This window comes from Centropristis striata, chromosome 19 (assembly GCF_030273125.1).
Source record: "Centropristis striata isolate RG_2023a ecotype Rhode Island chromosome 19, C.striata_1.0, whole genome shotgun sequence".
Lineage (NCBI taxonomy): Eukaryota > Metazoa > Chordata > Actinopteri > Perciformes > Serranidae > Centropristis > Centropristis striata.
Genome location: NC_081535.1, coordinates 780,162 through 798,539, shown reverse-complemented (window position 1 = coordinate 798,539; position 18,378 = coordinate 780,162). Strand labels below are relative to the sequence as shown.

Sequence of the window (18,378 nt, the reverse complement as noted above, 5' to 3'; positions counted from 1 at the left end):
CTAAAAAATGGATATGAGTTATTTTTGACCCATGTTGTGCATTAGAAGAGTAGTGACACAAAATGGGATTTTATTAAAAAATAAATAAAGGAAAATATAAAACTAGGATGTATGATGATCAAAAACAAACTAATTGAGGAAAACCTGGAATACTGAATGATGAAAATAATTTATTGTAAAGATATAGAACATAAAAACTCTGTCGGGTCACTTTATATCCATGTTGTGCATCAATTCCTCATTCTCTAGAGAAACTCTCCTCTGTCACAACATTGGGACAGTCTTTGACATCTGATATTATCATTTCTGAATCATTCATAAATACCCAGTTTGGAGAATAAAAACTGTAGTCAGGGGTCAAAGGTCAGACAGTCAAACATTAAGTGATTGTGAGGTAGAAACCCTCCTGCAGCATCTGAGTGACTCACATCTTAAAGCTTTTATTTCCACTGCTGGATAAACTTTATTTTATAAAACATTTTATACATTAGAATCCACTTTCTCCTTCCTTGTTGTTATTTAGTTGTTTTATTTTCCAGAGGAAACAGAAAAGAAGCATCAAGTTGTGCAGGTGAGATTAAAGGTAGAAATGAGTGAAGGTTTGTTTCCACTGCTGATTCTATCAAACAATCATTGACAGTATTCTGGAGGACGTCCAGCTGTAAAACCTTCAGCAGCGTGTTTCCTGCTGACACACACTTTGTGTTTGATGAAGATAGAACAAGTCAAAGCTGAGATAAACTCAAATATATTTAGAATAAAACATACAACTAGATCTTCTCCTCATTTCACCTCTTCATGTTAGATTTGGATTCTTCACTGAGAGTAAAATAACATCATTTATGAACAGAAATGGGTCAATTATAGTGTGTTGATACATATTAGAGCAGGGGTGGGCAATTAATGTCCCCAAGGGGCCACATGACCAATATCATGAAGGTTGCAGAGGGCCGGACCAAAACTCTGAACTAAATTCTGCTTAATATTAATTTAATCTCTTTATAAAATACAGTAAATTATCTGGTTTTGAGCTGATACGAAAACATGTTATGATAAGACTGTTAATGTGGAGTAAATCAAATATAGCAGTAAAAAGTAGTAAATACTCCAATCACTATATCATTTTAACATTTATTTTAAACTCAACTGTAAATGGCCTTTAGCAAGGTTCCTATTGGTGTTTTGTATTACAGTTTTTCTCAGTCACTTTGGTGCATTTCTCACATCACTATTAACATTTTCACAACAGTTAATACATTTCTCAAAACAATTAGAACAAACTGCAAAACCTAGTTGATAACCTGCAGCAGCGAGTCACTGTCTCTAACTGATCAGAGCTCATTCCTCTACAGCAGTATTCATGTTAATGAAAGAGTCAGAGACATCAAGATGAAAAGTCCTGACACCATGTTTATGAACCAGATAGTCAAATGTCTCTGTCATGTTTTATTATGACACTTTACTCTGGAAATGTTCTCCAATGCAAAAAAAAGTTTTCAGGTGACATCGTCAATCGGAGGTCACAAAAGTTAATGTGGAATCGGTGTGTGCATATGCCAAAACAATGTCGGACTCCGTAGTTTTCTCTGGTCCTCTGCCAAATTTGACCAGCGATGATATGTGTAGCCGCATTTCATCGCTCCAGCGCTGGTTGTCGAGGTGGTGTCCAGCAAACAACGTGGGCTTCGTTAATCATTGGCAAACTTTCTGGAGGAGACCTGGTCTTATTAGGAGAGATGGTGTTCATCCCACTTTGGATGGGGCCGCTCTCATATCTAGCAACCTGACCAAGTTTATTAGCGGTCCAAACCCGTGACAAGTCAGAGTTGAGACCAGGAGGCAGAGTCGCAGTGTAAAACACTTCTCTGCCTTTCCCTTTGAGCAGTCATCCACCCAAAACCCCATAGAGACTGTGTCTGTCCCCCGTCCTCCCAAAGCTAAGTTATTTAAACCAGGTTCTAACAGAAGAGGAGTTACCCAAAATAACCTAATAAAAATTGAAACTTCAACTGCAAATAAACAAAAACCCAAAATAATTAAATGTGGACTCTTAAACATTAGATCCTTATCATCTAAAGCTTTATTAGTAAATGAGTTAATATCAGACTGCAATATTGACTTACTTTGTCGAACTGAAACCTGGCTGCGTGATGAAGAATATGTCAGCCTAAATGAATCTACTCCTCCTAGTCATATTAATACTCATATCCCTTGTGGCACAGGCCGAGGAGGAGGAGTTGCAGCGATATATGAGTCAAACCTTCTAATTACCCAAAAACCTACATTAAACTATAACTCATTTGAAAGCCTTGTTCTCAGTCTTTCACACCCAACCTGGAAAAACCAACAGCCAATCCTATTTGTCAGTTTACCGGCCTCCCGGTCCATATTCAGAATTTTTATCACAATTCTCTGAGTTTTTATCAAGCCTAGTACTAATTACAGATAAGGTAATTATTGTAGGTGATTTTAATATTCATGTTGACGTTGATAATGATAGCCGTAGTACTGCTTTTATCTCCTTACTAGAATCGATCAACACAATAGTCTATATGAGGACTTCCAGTCAGGATTTAGAACTCATCATAGCGCAGAAACAGCATTGGTAAAAATTACAAATGACCTTTTAATTTCTTCTGATAATGGACTTGTCTCAGTCCTTGTCTTACTAGATCTGAGTGCTGCATTTGATACAATTGACCATCGTATCCTATTACAGAGACTGGAACATGTAATTGGCATTAGAGGAACGGCACTGGGCTGGTTTAAATCGTACTTATTAGACCGTTTCCAGTTTGTTCATGTGAACAATGAATTCTCCGTGCGCACTGATGTTAACCACGGTGTTCCACAGGGTTCTGTGCTTGGACCAATTTTATTCACCCTTTATATGCTCCCTCTAGGTAATATAATTAGAAAACATTCAATTAACTTTCATTGTTATGCTGATGACACTCAGTTATATATATCAATCAAGCCAGGTGAAACTGATGAGCTAGCCAAACTAAATGCATGCCTTAAAGACATAAAAACCTGGATGGTCCACAACTTCCTAATGTTAAACTCGGAAAAAACGGAAGTGATTGTACTGGGACCCGAACACCTCCGAAACTCATTATCTAAAGACTTAATTAGCATCGATGGCATTACCCTGGCCTCCAATACCACCATAAGGAATCTCGGAGTTATCTTTGATCAGGATCTGTCATTTAACTCCCATATAAAACAAACTTCAAGGACTGCATTTTTTCACCTACGTAATATTACAAAAATTAGACACATCCTGTCTCAAAAGGATGCAGAAAAATTAGTTCATGCTTTTGTTACTTCAAGGTTAGATTACTGTAATTCCTTACTGTCAGGCTGCTCCAATAAATCCCTTAAAACTCTTCAGTTAGTCCAAAATGCTGCGGCTCGTGTACTAACAAGAACCAAGAAAAGAGATCATATTTCTCCTGTTCTAGCTTCGCTGCACTGGCTCCCTGTAAAATCCAGAATTGAGTTCAAAATCCTTCTTCTTACTTACAAAGCTCTAAATGGTCAGGCACCATCATATCTTAAAGACCTCATAATGCCATATTACCCTTCTAGAGCACTACGCTCCCAAAATTCTATGTTACTTGTGGTTCCTAAAGTCCTTAAAACTAGACTGGGAGCCAGAGCCTTCAGTTATCAAGCTCCTCTCTTGTGGAATCATCTCCCAGTCTCAGTTCGGGAGGCAGACACCCTCTCTTTATTCAAGAGTAAACTTAAAACTTTCCTCTTTGACAAAGCCTATAGTTAGGGCTGGCCGAGGCCTTGGACCAGCCCCTAGTTATGCCGCTATAGGCCCAATGTGTCGGGGGACACGATACACCGGGGCCCTCTTTCTCTCTGTCCCAATAATACATGACACAAGCTTTTATTTTCCCAGAATACTCGCACTTTTCTCTGCTCTCTCTTCACAGGGTGTGGAGCTGTGGTCCTGCTCCATCACTCCTGCTGGTCTCACTGCTGTGGATCTGGTTCGGCCCCAGATGGGAATGTTCCTCTCCTGGTCCACTCTACACTCACCATCACTACTGGCCAATGGTGGCGCATCATCACTGCTGCGTCTGTCCGTCCTGGGAGATGGATCCCTCCTCTGTCTCTCCCTGAGGTTTCTTCTTCTTTTTCCCCTGCTAAAAGGGTTTTTTAAGGAGTTTTTCCCTGGCCGATGTGAGGCTCTAAGGACAGAGGATGTCGTACCATGTACAGTCTGTGAAGCCCTTTGAGGCAAATCTGTGATTTGTGATTTTGGGCTATATAAATAAAATTGATTTGATTTGTGTGTAGGGAAAATCGCATAAAGTTACATGTGTGTTTGAAGCATGTGTGAGGAGTGTGCGCGCTTACGCAATCAGATCAAAGCAATCAACAGAATTAACTGCCACCTGAATGTTCCTGAACAGTGACAGCAGAGGTGGACAGACTGGAATTTCTGGCCTCGAACAGAAAGCATTTTTGGTAAAAACCATAATACCTATCATTGATCCGACTTCACTTTGAGCGTCCTGAGTTCTTCCTGAACGTCTACATATGATTTTTTTAAATGAATTGCTTTGTTAGAGCGATCTAAAAATAGTTACATCTCCCTTTTTCAGAAATCTTCCTGTGTTTTTAATATGGGAGCCAATGAGGCTTTACCAGAGGATTGTGAGGGAGAAGACTAATTTTCCTACGTTCAGCATTTTTCAAGGACTTTCAGGGTAAATTTAAGCTTTTCCAGTATCTTCCACCTGTTGTAAATTTACACACTAAAAGGGAAGATTTCACTGAACCAAACCAACAGAGATGGTGTTACACTTTTATGCACGTTTTCAGCTGTTTTTTCCTTTTATAATTAGACTGTTATGCTTTTAACCTGTAGCACTTTGAGATTTCCTGTAATGTAAAGTGCACTACAAATAAAATGTATTATTACTTTTAGGAGGAACGGTCTTCATTTCAGATAGGCTACTCATTATTTTTACATTGAACATGTGATTATCTATAGTCTATAGATGGATAGAGTCAGATTGAAGAGAAATACAGGAAGAATTTCAAGCATTTACAGGCCCTTTATCCAAAATCCTTGAAAATACAACATTTAAATTCAAGCATTTAAAGATTTCAAGCAGCTGTACAAACCCTGATTACCACATTTCTACCATTAAAACCTGTTGGGGCGCTGTTGTGTTGTTCTACCATTAATGCCGGGAAAGCAGATACGTGGTTTTGTAGTTTTTTCCACCTATTTTGGGTCTCTTGGCCAATGTAATGCATCAGAATCCATGTGGGAGTGTCCCAATGCATCATGGGACTTTTCCAGAACTTATAAATCATGGTGAAGACGACTATAGCGGAGGGAGCTCAGATATAACAGCTATAAGCTCTCAGATACTTTATGAATTTCATTTCTATCTGCTACAGAGGCTGAAAAATCTATTATTTAGTAGGAAGAGATGACACTTCCGTTGGATTTACAGGAAAACTTCAGGTTTTAGGGGCTGATTTTAAAATCACCAACCAGAGGTTTTACAGGCAGTTTTTACAGATGTTTTAGGCCTAAATGGGTTAAAGAGGTCATAATAAATGTTGCCTTCCTTTCCGTTGTCTGATCCATCTGCACCAATGACTGAAGAGCTTGAAACTCCTGTTTTCTGTATGTTCAATGTTGATATAGTATGATATTCCTTAGATGAAAAGCTGGTGTTTGAACACCAAGTCATGCACTGGAAGGTTTTTATTAAAGTTAGTTTCCCGACTAAAAGCCAAACCTCTAAACTGTTACTATAGAATAAAATTACAAATAAAATCTTCCTCATCTAGTGAGAAAATCCACTGATTTGATTTTAGAAAGATGTTGTTTGTGTCTTTGTTATAATTAAGTCACACCCGACAGACATTAGTGTGTTAAAGAAGAACTGACCGGCTCCTCAGGCTCAGCTGGGACTGGAACAACAGTTTCTGGTTTTGGTTGCTGAACAACTGCTTTCTCCACTTTGGTGGCAACTTTGGTCTTCTTGGTGGCCTCGGTCTTCACAGTCTGGAAGGAGTCAAGCCACAGGTTAGACTCAAACACAGGAGAAATGTCTTTTAAACCAAGCTGAAGTACTTTCAAGCAGTAAACAGTTAATTTAACAACATCTGCCAGGTTGACATCATAAATCAAGCGTTTGGCTACACAGTCTTAAATATGGCCGTTATCACACTTGGTAGCCTGTAGACTCTTTATAAAGAATTTGAAAGTGGACATTAGTCAACTGAACTATCAAATAAAGACTAGGCTTCAGATCTAACTAATGTTTCATAAACCATGATCTTATAAAGAGAAATTATAAGAACATTCTAGATTTTTAATGACAAAATGGGTGATTTTCATCAACATGGTGCAGCTCATAGTAAAAATCATAGATTAAATAGATATTTTATTTGACCCTTTATAACATTTACAATCTAAAGTCACTGTTTAATGTGAATTTATCTAAACATTTTAATGCATTTGATTTTTAGAGACAATGTGCAACAAAATTCATTACCATAACACATTTTTAAATAAAAATAAAAAACTGTTTTTTTTCTCTTTAGGGTAGCTGGTATCACCAACATGCATTTTATTAAAATATACACATATTTAACGCAAACAATTCTATCATTACCATAACATTTAACCATTTTTTATCATCAATTTCAGATTTTGTTCTTTATACATTAAAAACCATTATATTCTGTTCAATTATACATTTTTAAAGTGTATTTATTTTGATAAAGTTTAAATATTTCTATATACAAGTGTGGGAAAACATGACTTTTATCTGGACGCATTACAGCCATTAATTGTGAATGAAAATATGCATATATAGCATGTCCTTATAATCTTCAAGGATAATTTAGACTGGCTTCATGACAATAACCTGAATGAGTTATGTCCTTAAAGGTAACCTTAAATAGAAGATTCACCTAACTTAAATGGGAGTGTTTGCATTAGGAGCTAGTGTTAATAACCTTCTCACTGCAGTGAGGCCATGAACGGCCACAGTAGTTTTATTTTACATACAATGTTTAACACATGCAACATGCAGACAAGAGCCCCACAAGATACAAAGAACCGGTTTCACAAGTTAATTAGCCCAAAAAACCTTAATAAATTAGAGTTAAGGCTGCAGTGAGTTTGTATTGCAGCACTATAAAACCACATTTAGATAAGAGTAGTTTAAAGGGTTAAACCTTACAGATGAGACTGTAAAAGCTCTTTATTGAGTCATATTTTACCTTTTTCTGGACTTCTTTGTTAGCTGCGATGTTTCCGATCTCTCCCAGGGCAGCCCGAGGCTTCAGTCCGGGCCCTGAGGGGCCCGAGCAGGCCTTCCCCCCCAGGTCAGACCTGCTGGAGGCCAGGCGGTTCTAGAGACAAAATTAAAACCATTAAATATAATATTACAGTCTCTTATCAGCCCATAAAGGGCTGCTCGGTCCTTAAAAGTCTACAGTCTAGAGACTGCATCCAAAATCGGACACATGTACAAAGCGCCACTTTCTGGTGTTTTTACGGTCATTTAGAACAAGATCTCCACCACCAGAGGAGCTATAATTGATTTACACATATTTAACAACCTACATGTGAAATTCAACTTACGTAGATGGAGATTTACATGTTTAATTACAACATGAAAGTAACTCTGATGACAGAAAGTAGTAAGAACGCCTTTAAAAGTCTGTCTGCATTGTAACTGCTCTGGATTGTAATGTGAAGGGCAGAAATACGGTCCAGGTGTGTTGAAAACTGTCATTTATTCGACTTATGCAGAAACAATCAACTTCCCCTTAACAAACACGCAACAGCTCATTATTTTAGTGTTTTAAAGCGAGGAGATGCAGGTGTCCGATATTGGAAACAGTTAGCTCAGCGTCCTTTAGCCGACTCTGGTAAACGCGAAGCTAATGCACACGGTTACAACTATAAAACTAGATACGGTTGGAAAGACAAGTTATACTTTAGTTTAACACCTTTTAATTAATTGGAAGCATAACATGAAGATTTATATGATAATAATGGAACAGAAGAATGAGAGCGAACCTCGTGGTTTAAACGCAGCAGAGCATTTACATTATAGTTATTCTAAACAGGATAAAATGCAATAAAGAGACATTTCTTCTCATATATGTGTGTCTCAGGTAATGAATAGTAATATAAAACATTAGAGTACGTACTCTGGTAACTCGTAGAGCCATGTTTTCTGCTGCTGCTGCTCCAACGGTCCGTCAGTGTGAAGGTAAAGAGGTTTAACTTACAGCTGCTGAGGCTCCGTTTAAATCCTAGCTCCCTGCTCGCTGATTGGCTGGTTTCTGAACTTCCTGCTCGCTGATTGGCTGGTTTCTGAACTCACCGAGCAGCTGATTGGTCGAGCACAGCTGTTTCAAATGCGTTCCTCCGACAACCGAGGTCACATGGGAGGTTTTTTTTTTTTTTATCATTTCCTGTTCCTGTTAATGTCCGCTCGTTATTTTATTTAATTTTTAATTCTAACTTTGTTATTAGATTGAGTTTTTATTACCATTTTATTATTTTACTGTTTTTAGCATTTTATTGTTTTACTGTTTTTAGAATTTTATTGTTTTACTGTTTTTAATATTTTATTGTTTTCATTGTTTGTTTGTTTTGTTTGTTTTTATTTATAACTATATTTGTTTATGATTTTTATTGTATTTTACACAACTGAGGTTGTTTTTAAATGTCTATGAATAAACTTTGACTTGACTTTTTTAGTATTTTAGATTTTTTCCTTTTTCCATAATGAATAATAAATAATGAAAATGTTAAAAAAAAAAACAACAACAACAACAACAACAAAGAGCTGTTATTAGTAGCAGTGTTAGGAGTTTTAGGACCACATTTAGAAGAAGAAAAAGAATTACAAGATTTAAGTCATAAATATTTAATGTTTTACAAGAATAATTAAAAAAATGAATTATTTAAATATTTTTTCAACTTTATTCTCGTAATTTATGTATTACAGTATATGAACAATATATTAAGTCTTCAGCACACTTGATTTAAACTGAGTCTAAAATAAGAATATTGTCTATATTTCAGATATGAAGTATGATATTCATAAAGCTGGTGTGTTCCCCTCTGGTGTCTGAACACACAGAAGAGGTAGAGGGAGACAGAGAAGGAGGAGAGGAACCGTCAGGGAGAACAAAGTGGACAATCACAGGGATTAAACATTGTTTTCTGAATGCTTCATAGATTTATTTCAATGTTGCTTTCATGTGATGACACAACAGAGAAGTCAGATGCAGAATCTCATTATTTGGTACATGCAGTAAATCACAGTGTAGCCCAGGGTTAGGGCAACCTTTACTAACTAAAGAGCCATTGTTGGCCAGAAAAAGTGACAAAATGTCGGAATGGAGCCACAAACCTTATTTTAGACCTTACAATGAAGATAAAACAGCCTACTAAGTCTAAATTAGACTACCATTATTACTAATAGGGCCTAATGAGCATTTATTAATACGATTTTGTCAGAATGTAGCAAGAACCAAAGAAATGTCTCAGGAGTTTTAGAATTGAAAGGGAAACACAAAACAAGACATGAAGTTGGCAAAATGTAGAAGTTTAGGCACCAGGCCGTAGACTTTAGTAAGCTATGATGATTAACTCAGAATCCCTGAGAACTATAGAAACTCAGAAAAAGTGTTACATTTAACACTCTGTACTAAACTGTGAGTTGAATTAACACTCCTGGTTTTGCTGTGTGCCCCTGGTGTAGCCAATAAGGAGTCAGACAGCAGCTGAAGGATCCTCACAGTGTGAAGAGGAGGGAGCCACTGAAGGTGTTGTGGTTGTTTGTATTGTCCCAGAGAGAACAGCCGTCTGGGAGAACGAGGTGGATTTCATCTCCTGCCATCAGCTCCAAGACAACAGAGTTAGTCATGTATTCATAATCTGCCTCTTCCTTATACTCCTCATTCCACATGATCCTCTGGTCGTTCTTGTACACATAGACACCCATCCAACCTGTTTTGTAACCACCCATAGTGAACTGGAAGTAGTAGACCCCTCTGACTGGAGCTGTGAAGAAACCTACAGAGCAGAAAATGAAAACTGTAACAAATGTAGATTAACATGAGTAAACATGTTGATGTGAGCTGCAGTAAATTACCTGTAGATGGATTGTAAGCATCGCCGATGTTGGTGAAGACTCTGCTGTATTTCAGTGTGATGTCTGTGTTGAATGGTCCAACATATCCGTCATTAGTCAGACCTGTGTAAAAGGCCACCTTCCTCTCTGAGAACAGAACAAAGTCAGTGTAAGTCATTATATATGTAGTGTGTGTGTGTGTGTGTGTGTGTGTACAACCATCACCTGTATTTTCTCTCTCCAGCGTCTCGATCCTGGTCTTGCTGATGAGAAGTTCACTCTCACTGCTGCTCAGTCTGGTCTGCAGCTCTGGAGTTGATGCAATGACAGTGAATTACAGAGCAGCACGCTGTTAACATGCACAACACATTATTTACAGCAGGTTGAGCCTCATTTTACCTCAGAAACACACTGAAAACTGCTGTAAATATACATGACAACTTAAAGACTTAAGTTTCTTTCAGTTTTATTTATTTTCTACAGCGTCCCAACTTTATTGTTCATGAAACCTTTAACCCTCTGGAGTCCATCAATTTATTGAAAATACACATGTTTTATTTACAGTAATAACTTAATTTATATATGATACGTAGACAAGCTGAGAAAGCCAGTTAAAGTTCATCATAGGAGCTTTCACAGTGTGCCATTTATGTTTCTAGACCATTTTTAAAATGTGAATTTTCTTCCTACAATGAAAACTATTACTTTTTTTAATTTACATGCAAATAGACCGTTTTGCAGTTTTAGTATTTATTATTTTTTCTGTTGTTTTTGTGTGTATAAATGGTAAAAAAAAAATAAAAAAGGTACCTTTTCCATAGAAACCTGTGTCTTTCGTTAGTATTTTTGGTTCCTGGCAGCTTTATACTTTGTTAATTAAAATAAAATGAAAAATCTGACTGATAGCCAAGTTTGTGTGAAGAAAAAGGAGCCATGCATGTGATGTAAGGACAGACTGAAAGATGCTGAACACAGACAGAAATTAATGCAGAGGAAGTTGACACATTTTAACCAAAATCTCCTGGACTTCAGAGGTTTAACAGCTTAAAATATTGTGGTTAAAAAACATGATGTTTGTCAGTGAAATACCTGCGTTCTCTGTTTCCACGTCATTTGTTTTGCTCTCGGTGGCAGTCAGTCGAGTTTCTTGAACTGAAAAACAGAAATTTAATTTTGTTTGTGAATTTTTACATGACAACAGTTAAACATAGATAGATCCTCATGTCCATGTTCATATTGATTTCTCTCAGTCAGTTCATTAGAGCACTGACACACTTCATCACCTGTATTTTCTCTCTCCAGCGTGTCAATCCTGGACTCACTGCTGCTCAGTCTGGTCTGCAGCTCTGGAGTTGATGCAATGACAGTGAATTACAGAGCAGCACGCTGTTAACATGCACAACACATGATTTACAGCAGGTTGAGCCTCAAGCCTGATTTCCACCGGGCGCGTTACTGCAGCGTAACGTCAGCGTCGCGCTTGACGTTGCAAATAGGTAACACTCAAATCAATGAGAGCATTTCCACCGGGCGCGTAGCGTAACGTTACTGCAGCGTCGCGTCAGCGTCTCTCCGCGAGCATTAGGTAGGACTTCTATTTCTCCGAGAGACGCTGCCAAATCACGTGAATCTCAACAGAGCAGATCGCACCAGACAGGAAGTCCGACTCAGAATCAGCGTAAAACACTTCCGCCCCTTTCAAAATAAAACACAATACGCAGTTCATGCAGCCTAAAACTACTTCACATCAACATTATGTGATGACCGGGGCACCAGATCGGCAATCAATCAATCAAAGGGTCTCAGAGGATCGGCGACACGGAAGACAAGAGACTGATTGTTGAAGTGGAACATCATACAATCATTTATGACATAACATATTGTTTTTATAAGGATAGATGGTCAGATCAACATATCTTTCACCTCAGAGAAGCAAAGTAAGTTGGTTTTTGTTGTTGTTGTTTACTTTATACACACAGTTTATCCATAGACTGTATAAATAGAGTTTATAGTTTATCACGGGATCTTGCGGTCTCCCGTATGGTCAGGATTATCGCCTGATCTCGTTATCTCGCGTGTATATGGCCGGCTCGCTAAACTGACGTGCTGCTGCTGTAACGCGTCCGGTGGAAATCCCCAGTCATTTTACCTCAGAAACACACTGAAAACTGCTGTAAAATATACATAAGAACTTAAAAGTTGTGACCTTGTCTGAAATAAAACACAGCTGATGCTTTGTGAAATATATTTAATGAAGAAAACTTTACAAAGACAGAAAAATGTTCAAACTGATAAACTTTTGTTTCTCTCAGTTTCTTTCTGTTTTTATTTGTTTACAGCGTCCCAACTTTTTTGAACATGAAACCTTTAACAGCTTCAAATATTGTGGTTAAAAAACAAGATGCTTGTCAGTGAAATATCTGCGTTCTCTGTTTTCTACGTCATTTGTTTTGCTCTCGGTGGCAGTCAGTCGAGTTTCTTGAACCGGAAGACAGAAATTTAATAGATCCTCATGTCCATGTTCATACTGATTTCTCCTAAACATTTATTGTGGAGCTCACAATGATTCATCAGAGCACTGACACACTTCATCACCTGTATTTTCTCTCTCCAGCGTGTTGATCCTGGACTCACTGCTGCTCAGTCTGGTCTGCAGCTCTGGAGTTGATGCAATGACAAGTGAATTACAGAGCAGCATGCTGTTAACATGCACAACACATTATTTACAGCAGGTTGAGCCTCATGCATATATAATGCTGGTACAATATATCATATTATATCATATCTTGTGTATATATACATATAAATATGTATATATATATATATGTATATATATGTATGTAGGTATGCACACCCTGCGCAGGCTAAATATATGGCACATGCTATGTTATTATCTATCTATCTATCTATCTATCTATCTATCTATCTATCTATCTATCTACTGTATCTGTGTCAGTGCTTTTCTGTGTGTTTTTTGTCATTTCCTGTGTTTTTCAGTGTTTTTTTCTGTGTGTTTCTGCAGTCTACCTGAGTTCTCTCTCTGCAGCAGATCCACCATGTCTCTCAGAGCCCTCATCTCCGCCCAGATGTCAGCTGTGGTTGTCTTTGTGGTCTCCGTCTCCTGAAGCTCCCCCTGAGCTCCTGACCCACACAGAGCCAGCAGCAGCAGCAGCAAACCAACAGCCCTCATTGTTCAGTTCACACGTCTTCACAAAGGTGCAGAGGTCCAGTCGGCCCGCCTTATATCCTCTCCAGACTCCAAGGATCCTGTTTGGGATGACGTGTTCTAGTTTGGCCTCAGATGAGCCGATATGATCTGTGTGCAGGTGAGAAGATACCAGCTGCTGCAGGCTGCTGGAACACTTTGACCATGAACGCCTCTCATGCAGTCCCAGCTGAGCATACAGCGTGTTGATTAACCCCTCGATGCTCAACATATTGACCCCCTTCTACTGCACAACATGCTCTAAAATGACCCGCATTCATTCCCTTGTTACAGTTTTTCTCAGTCACTTTGGTGCATTTCTCATATCACTATTAACATTTTCACAACAGTTAATACATTTCTCAAAACAATTAGAACAAACTGCAAAACCTAGTTGATAACCTGCAGAAGTGAGTCACTGTCTCTAAATGATCAGAGCTCATTCCTCTACAGCAGTATTCATGTTAATGAAAGAGTCAGAGACATCAAGATGAAAAGTCCTGACACCATGTTTATGAACCAGATAGTCAAATGTCTCTGTCATGTTTTATTATGACACTTTACTCTGGAAATGTTCTCCAATGCAAAAATAAGTTTTCAGGTGACATTACCTGAAAATGCTCCAGACAGACTTTATACTATATTTACACAGCCATTTGAAAACTACAGTAAAGTTACACATTACTGTATTTAGTGAGGTAACTGAGTACAACACACTGAATATGTATGTTTCATATTTTTACTGCATATTGTGAAGGAAATTTGCTGTTTCCTGCATGGTGGGACATGAGGTAGGCGGCGACCTACTTGATATTCAAGACACAAGGCATTGTGGGAACTGGCTCTGTGAACTTAACAATGATAACACCATGAGAGAGGGGAACGTGTTGACCAGTGGGCTCTGTCCTGATGTGATGCATAGGGCAGGAAGATAGGGCCACATTGAGTCTTGCTGAAGAATCAATGCTGGGAACTACAACAGACATAAGTCGAGCGGTGTACGGGACTTTGTTGTACTGTAAAAGAGCCATTTGGGATTTTGCGGTGTATGGAACACGAATGTGCTAATAAATCTTGCTGACCAGAGTATTGAGTGCTTTGTTTTTGGCCAGCTCAACCATTAACTTAGTGCAGTTGTCAAAATTGCCACGATAATATGCTTTTTGTAATTCTAATTTGTTTACAGCATTGTGCAAAAGGAAAAATAAACCCTTATTTACAACAAACATAAACTCCCTTTGGGTCGAGCTGTAACAGAGAAACAGTGTTGTAGAAATGGTCCTCACTATGTCCTGATGGTTCATATATGTTGTAAAGTGTTTATGGTTTATGGATTCAGCTCTGAGTGATTGTAGAGAAGTGGCTTATCATTGGTTCAACTAATGCTTCACACAGCCCTTCATCAGTCTCATCAGTGGAAGCTGAGCTTCACCTCAAAGACATTTTCAGCAAAAATAAAGATTTAAAAAAATGTATAAAATTAGCTTGACAGATTTTGACTAGTTCAACATTTTTGTATGTAATGACTCAAGCAATGGGATGAGACTATTAGTTTTATATGGAATGACTATTCAGCATTCACTAGTATAGTTAATTTTGACTGACATGAAATAAGCAAATGATAATGTTATAAAACAGCAGAGAGTTGTATGAAAGCTCTTGATGCATGTCTAAAAGCATTTGTAATTAGTTGTAAGGAATGAGAAACTGCTACTATGATGAGCACTAATGACTAAATGTTGTGGAGGTTGAACTAACTGTTGTGCAAATGTTAATATTGATGTGAGAAATGCACCAAAGCCACTGAGAAAAACTATATTTAATGCTGCTGTGTGTTTCTGTGCTCTATCTTTTGATATCAACTTATTTTATGTTTGAATATTCCAAGTATTCTTTAAATATCTTGTTTTTGATAACAACAGATCATTATTTCCATTTTGCCTCTCATACTTTATGAAGAAAAACGTTTTTGTATTATTACATCGTTAACTACTTGGCTAAGTAGCTTGCTAAGCTAACTACTTAGCCAAGAAGGTAGCTAAGTAGCTAGCTTAGCAAGCCACTTAGCTAACTACTTAGCCAAGAAGTTAGCAAAGTAGTTAGCTTAGCAAGCTGCTTAGCTAAATGCTTAGCCAAGAAGGTAGCTAAGTAGTTAGCTTAGCAAGCTACTTAGCTAAATACTTAGCCAAGAAGGTAGCTAAGTAGTTAGTTTAGCAAGCTAATTAGCCAAGAAGGTAGCTAAGTAGTTAGCTTAGCAAGCTACTTAGCTAAAAAATGGATATGAGTCATTTTTGACCCATGTTGTGCATTAGAAGAGTAGTGACACAAAAAGGGATTTTATTAAAAAATGAATAAAGGAAAACATGAAATTAGGATGTATGATGATCAAAAACAAAGTAATTGAGGAAAACCTGGAATACTGAATGATGAAAATAATTTATTGTAAAGATATAGAACATAAAAACTCTGTCGGGTCACTTTATATCCATGTTGTGCATCAATTCCTCATTCTCTAGAAAAACTCTCCTCTGTCACAACATTGGGACAGTCTTTGACATCTGATATTATCATTTCTGAATCATTCATAAATACCCAGTTTGGACAATAAAAACTGTAGTCAGGGGTCAAAGGTCAGATAGTCAAACATTAAGTGATTGTGAGGTAGAAACCCTCCTGCAGCATCTGAGTGACTCACATCTTAAAGCTTTTATTTCCACTGCTGGATAAACTTTATTTTATAAAACATTTTATACATTAGAATCCACTTTCTCCTTCCTTGTTGTTATTTAGTTGTTTTATTTTCCAGAGGAAACAGAAAAGAAGCATCAAGTTGTGCAGGTGAGATTAAAGGTAGAAATGAGTGAAGGTTTGTTTCCACTGCTGATTCTATCAAACAATCATTGACAGTATTCTGGAGGACGTCCAGCTGTAAAACCTTCAGCAGCGTGTTTCCTGCTGACACACACTTTGTGTTTGATGAAGATAGAACAAGTCAAAGCTGAGATAAACTCAAATATATTTAGAATAAAACATACAACTAGATCTTCTCCTCATTTCACCTCTTCATGTTAGATTTGGATTCTTCACTGAGAGTAAAATAACATCATTTATGAACAGAAATGGGTCAATTATAGTCTGTTGATACATATTAGAGCAGGGGTGGGCAATTAATGTCCCCAAGGGGCCACATGACCAATATCATGAAGGTTGCAGAGGGCCGGACCAAAACTCTGAACTAAATTCTGCTTAATATTAATTTAATCTCTTTATAAAATACAGTAAATTATCTGGTTTTGAGCTGATACGAATACATGTTATGATAAGACTGTTAATGTGGAGTAAATCAAATATAGCAGTAAAAAGTAGTAAATACTCCAATCACTATATCACTTTAACATTTATTTTAAACTCAACTGTAAATGGCCTTTAGCAAGGTTCCTATTGGTGTTTTTGTATTACAGTTTTTCTCAGTCACTTTGGTGCATTTCTCACATCACTATTAACATTTTCACAACAGTTAATACATTTCTCAAAACAATTAGAACAAACTGCAAAACCTAGTTGATAACCTGCAGCAGCGAGTCACTGTCTCTAAATGATCAGAGCTCATTCCTCTACAGCAGTATTCATGTTAATGAAAGAGTCAGAGACATCAAGATGAAAAGTCCTGACACCATGTTTATGAACCAGATAGTCAAATGTCTCTGTCATGCTTTATTATGACACTTTACTCTGGAAATGTTCTCCAATGCAAAAAAAAGTTTTCAGGTGACATTACCTGAAAATGCTCCAGACAGACTTTATACTATATTTACACAGCCATTTGAAAACTACAGTAAAGTTACACATTACTGTATTTAGTGAGGTAACTGAGTACAACACACTGAATATGTATGTTTCATATTTTTACTGCATATTGTGAAGGAAATTTGGTGTTTCCTGCATGGTGGGACATGAGGTAGGCGGCGACCTACTTGATATTCAAGACACAAGGCATTGTGGGAACTGACTCTGTGAACTTAACAATGATAACACCATGAGAGAGGGGAACGTGTTGACCAGTGGGCTCTGTCCTGATGTGATGCATAGGGCAGGAAGATAGGGCCACATTGAGACTTGCTGAAGAATCAATGCTGGGAACTACAACAGACATAAGTCGAGCGGTGTACGGGACTTTGTTGTACTGTAAAAGAGCCATTTGGGATTTTGCGGTGTATGGAACACGAATGTGCTAATAAATCTTGCTGACCAGAGTATTGAGTGCTTTGTTTTTGGCCAGCTCAACCATTAACTTAATGCAGTTGTCAAAATTGCCACGATAATATGCTTTTTGTAATTCTAATTTTACAGCATTGTGCAAAAGGAAAAATAAACCCTTATTTACAACAAACATAAACTCCCTTTAGGTCGAGCTGTAACAGAGTCACAGTGTTGTAGAAATGGTCCTCACTATGTCCTGATGGTTCATATATGTTGTAAAGTGTTTATGGTTTATGGATTCAGCTCTGAGTGATTGTAGAGAAGTGGCTTATCATTGGTTCAACTAATGCTTCACACAGCCCTTCATCAGTCTCATCAGTGGAAGCTGAGCTTCACCTCAAAGACATTTTCAGTAAAAATAAAGATTTTTAAAAATGTATAAAATTTGCTTGACAGATTTTGACAACTAGTTCAACATTTTTGTATGTAATGACTCAAGCAATGAGATGAGACTATTAGTTTTATATGGAATGACTATTCACCATTCACTAGTATAGTTAATTTTGACTGACATGACATAAGCAAATGATAATGTTATAAAACAGCAGAGAGTTGTATGAAAGCACTTGATGCATGTCCAAAAGCATTTGTAATTAGTTGTAAGGAGAAACTGCTACTATGATGAGCACAAATGACTAAATGTTGTGGAGGTTGAACTAACTGTTGTGCAAATGTTAATATTGATGTGAGAAATGCACCAAAGCCACTGAGAAAAACTATATTTAATGCTGCTGTGTGTTTCTGTGCTCTATCTTTTGATATCAA

The 18,378-nt window shown here is 37.5% G+C and overlaps 1 protein-coding gene across 1 annotated transcript; it reads right to left on the bottom strand.

The window, feature by feature from the left end:
- Positions 1–4,150: 4,150 nt before the first annotated feature.
- On the bottom strand, positions 4,151–8,302 carry LOC131992545 (G2/mitotic-specific cyclin-B1-like). The gene is made up of 3 exons (XM_059358157.1): positions 8,212–8,302; positions 7,273–7,404; positions 4,151–6,046 (listed from the first exon to the last, which is right to left on the bottom strand). The coding sequence occupies exons 1-3, from the start codon at positions 8,230–8,232 to the stop codon at positions 5,906–5,908; spliced, it is 294 nt and encodes a 97-aa protein (XP_059214140.1). The 5' UTR covers positions 8,233–8,302; the 3' UTR covers positions 4,151–5,905.
- Positions 8,303–18,378: the final 10,076 nt, after the last annotated feature.

Excerpts from the sequence above, each read along its gene's own strand:
- LOC131992545 (XM_059358157.1), bottom strand. The coding sequence starts at position 8,232 with ATGGCTCTACGAGTTACCAGA. Across the intron at positions 7,405-8,211 it reads TGGCTCTACGAGTTACCAGA|AACCGCCTGGCCTCCAGCAG; the intron begins GTACGTACTCTA and ends TTTTGTCTCTAG. Across the intron at positions 6,047-7,272 it reads ACAAAGAAGTCCAGAAAAAG|ACTGTGAAGACCGAGGCCAC; the intron begins GTAAAATATGAC and ends GACTCCTTCCAG.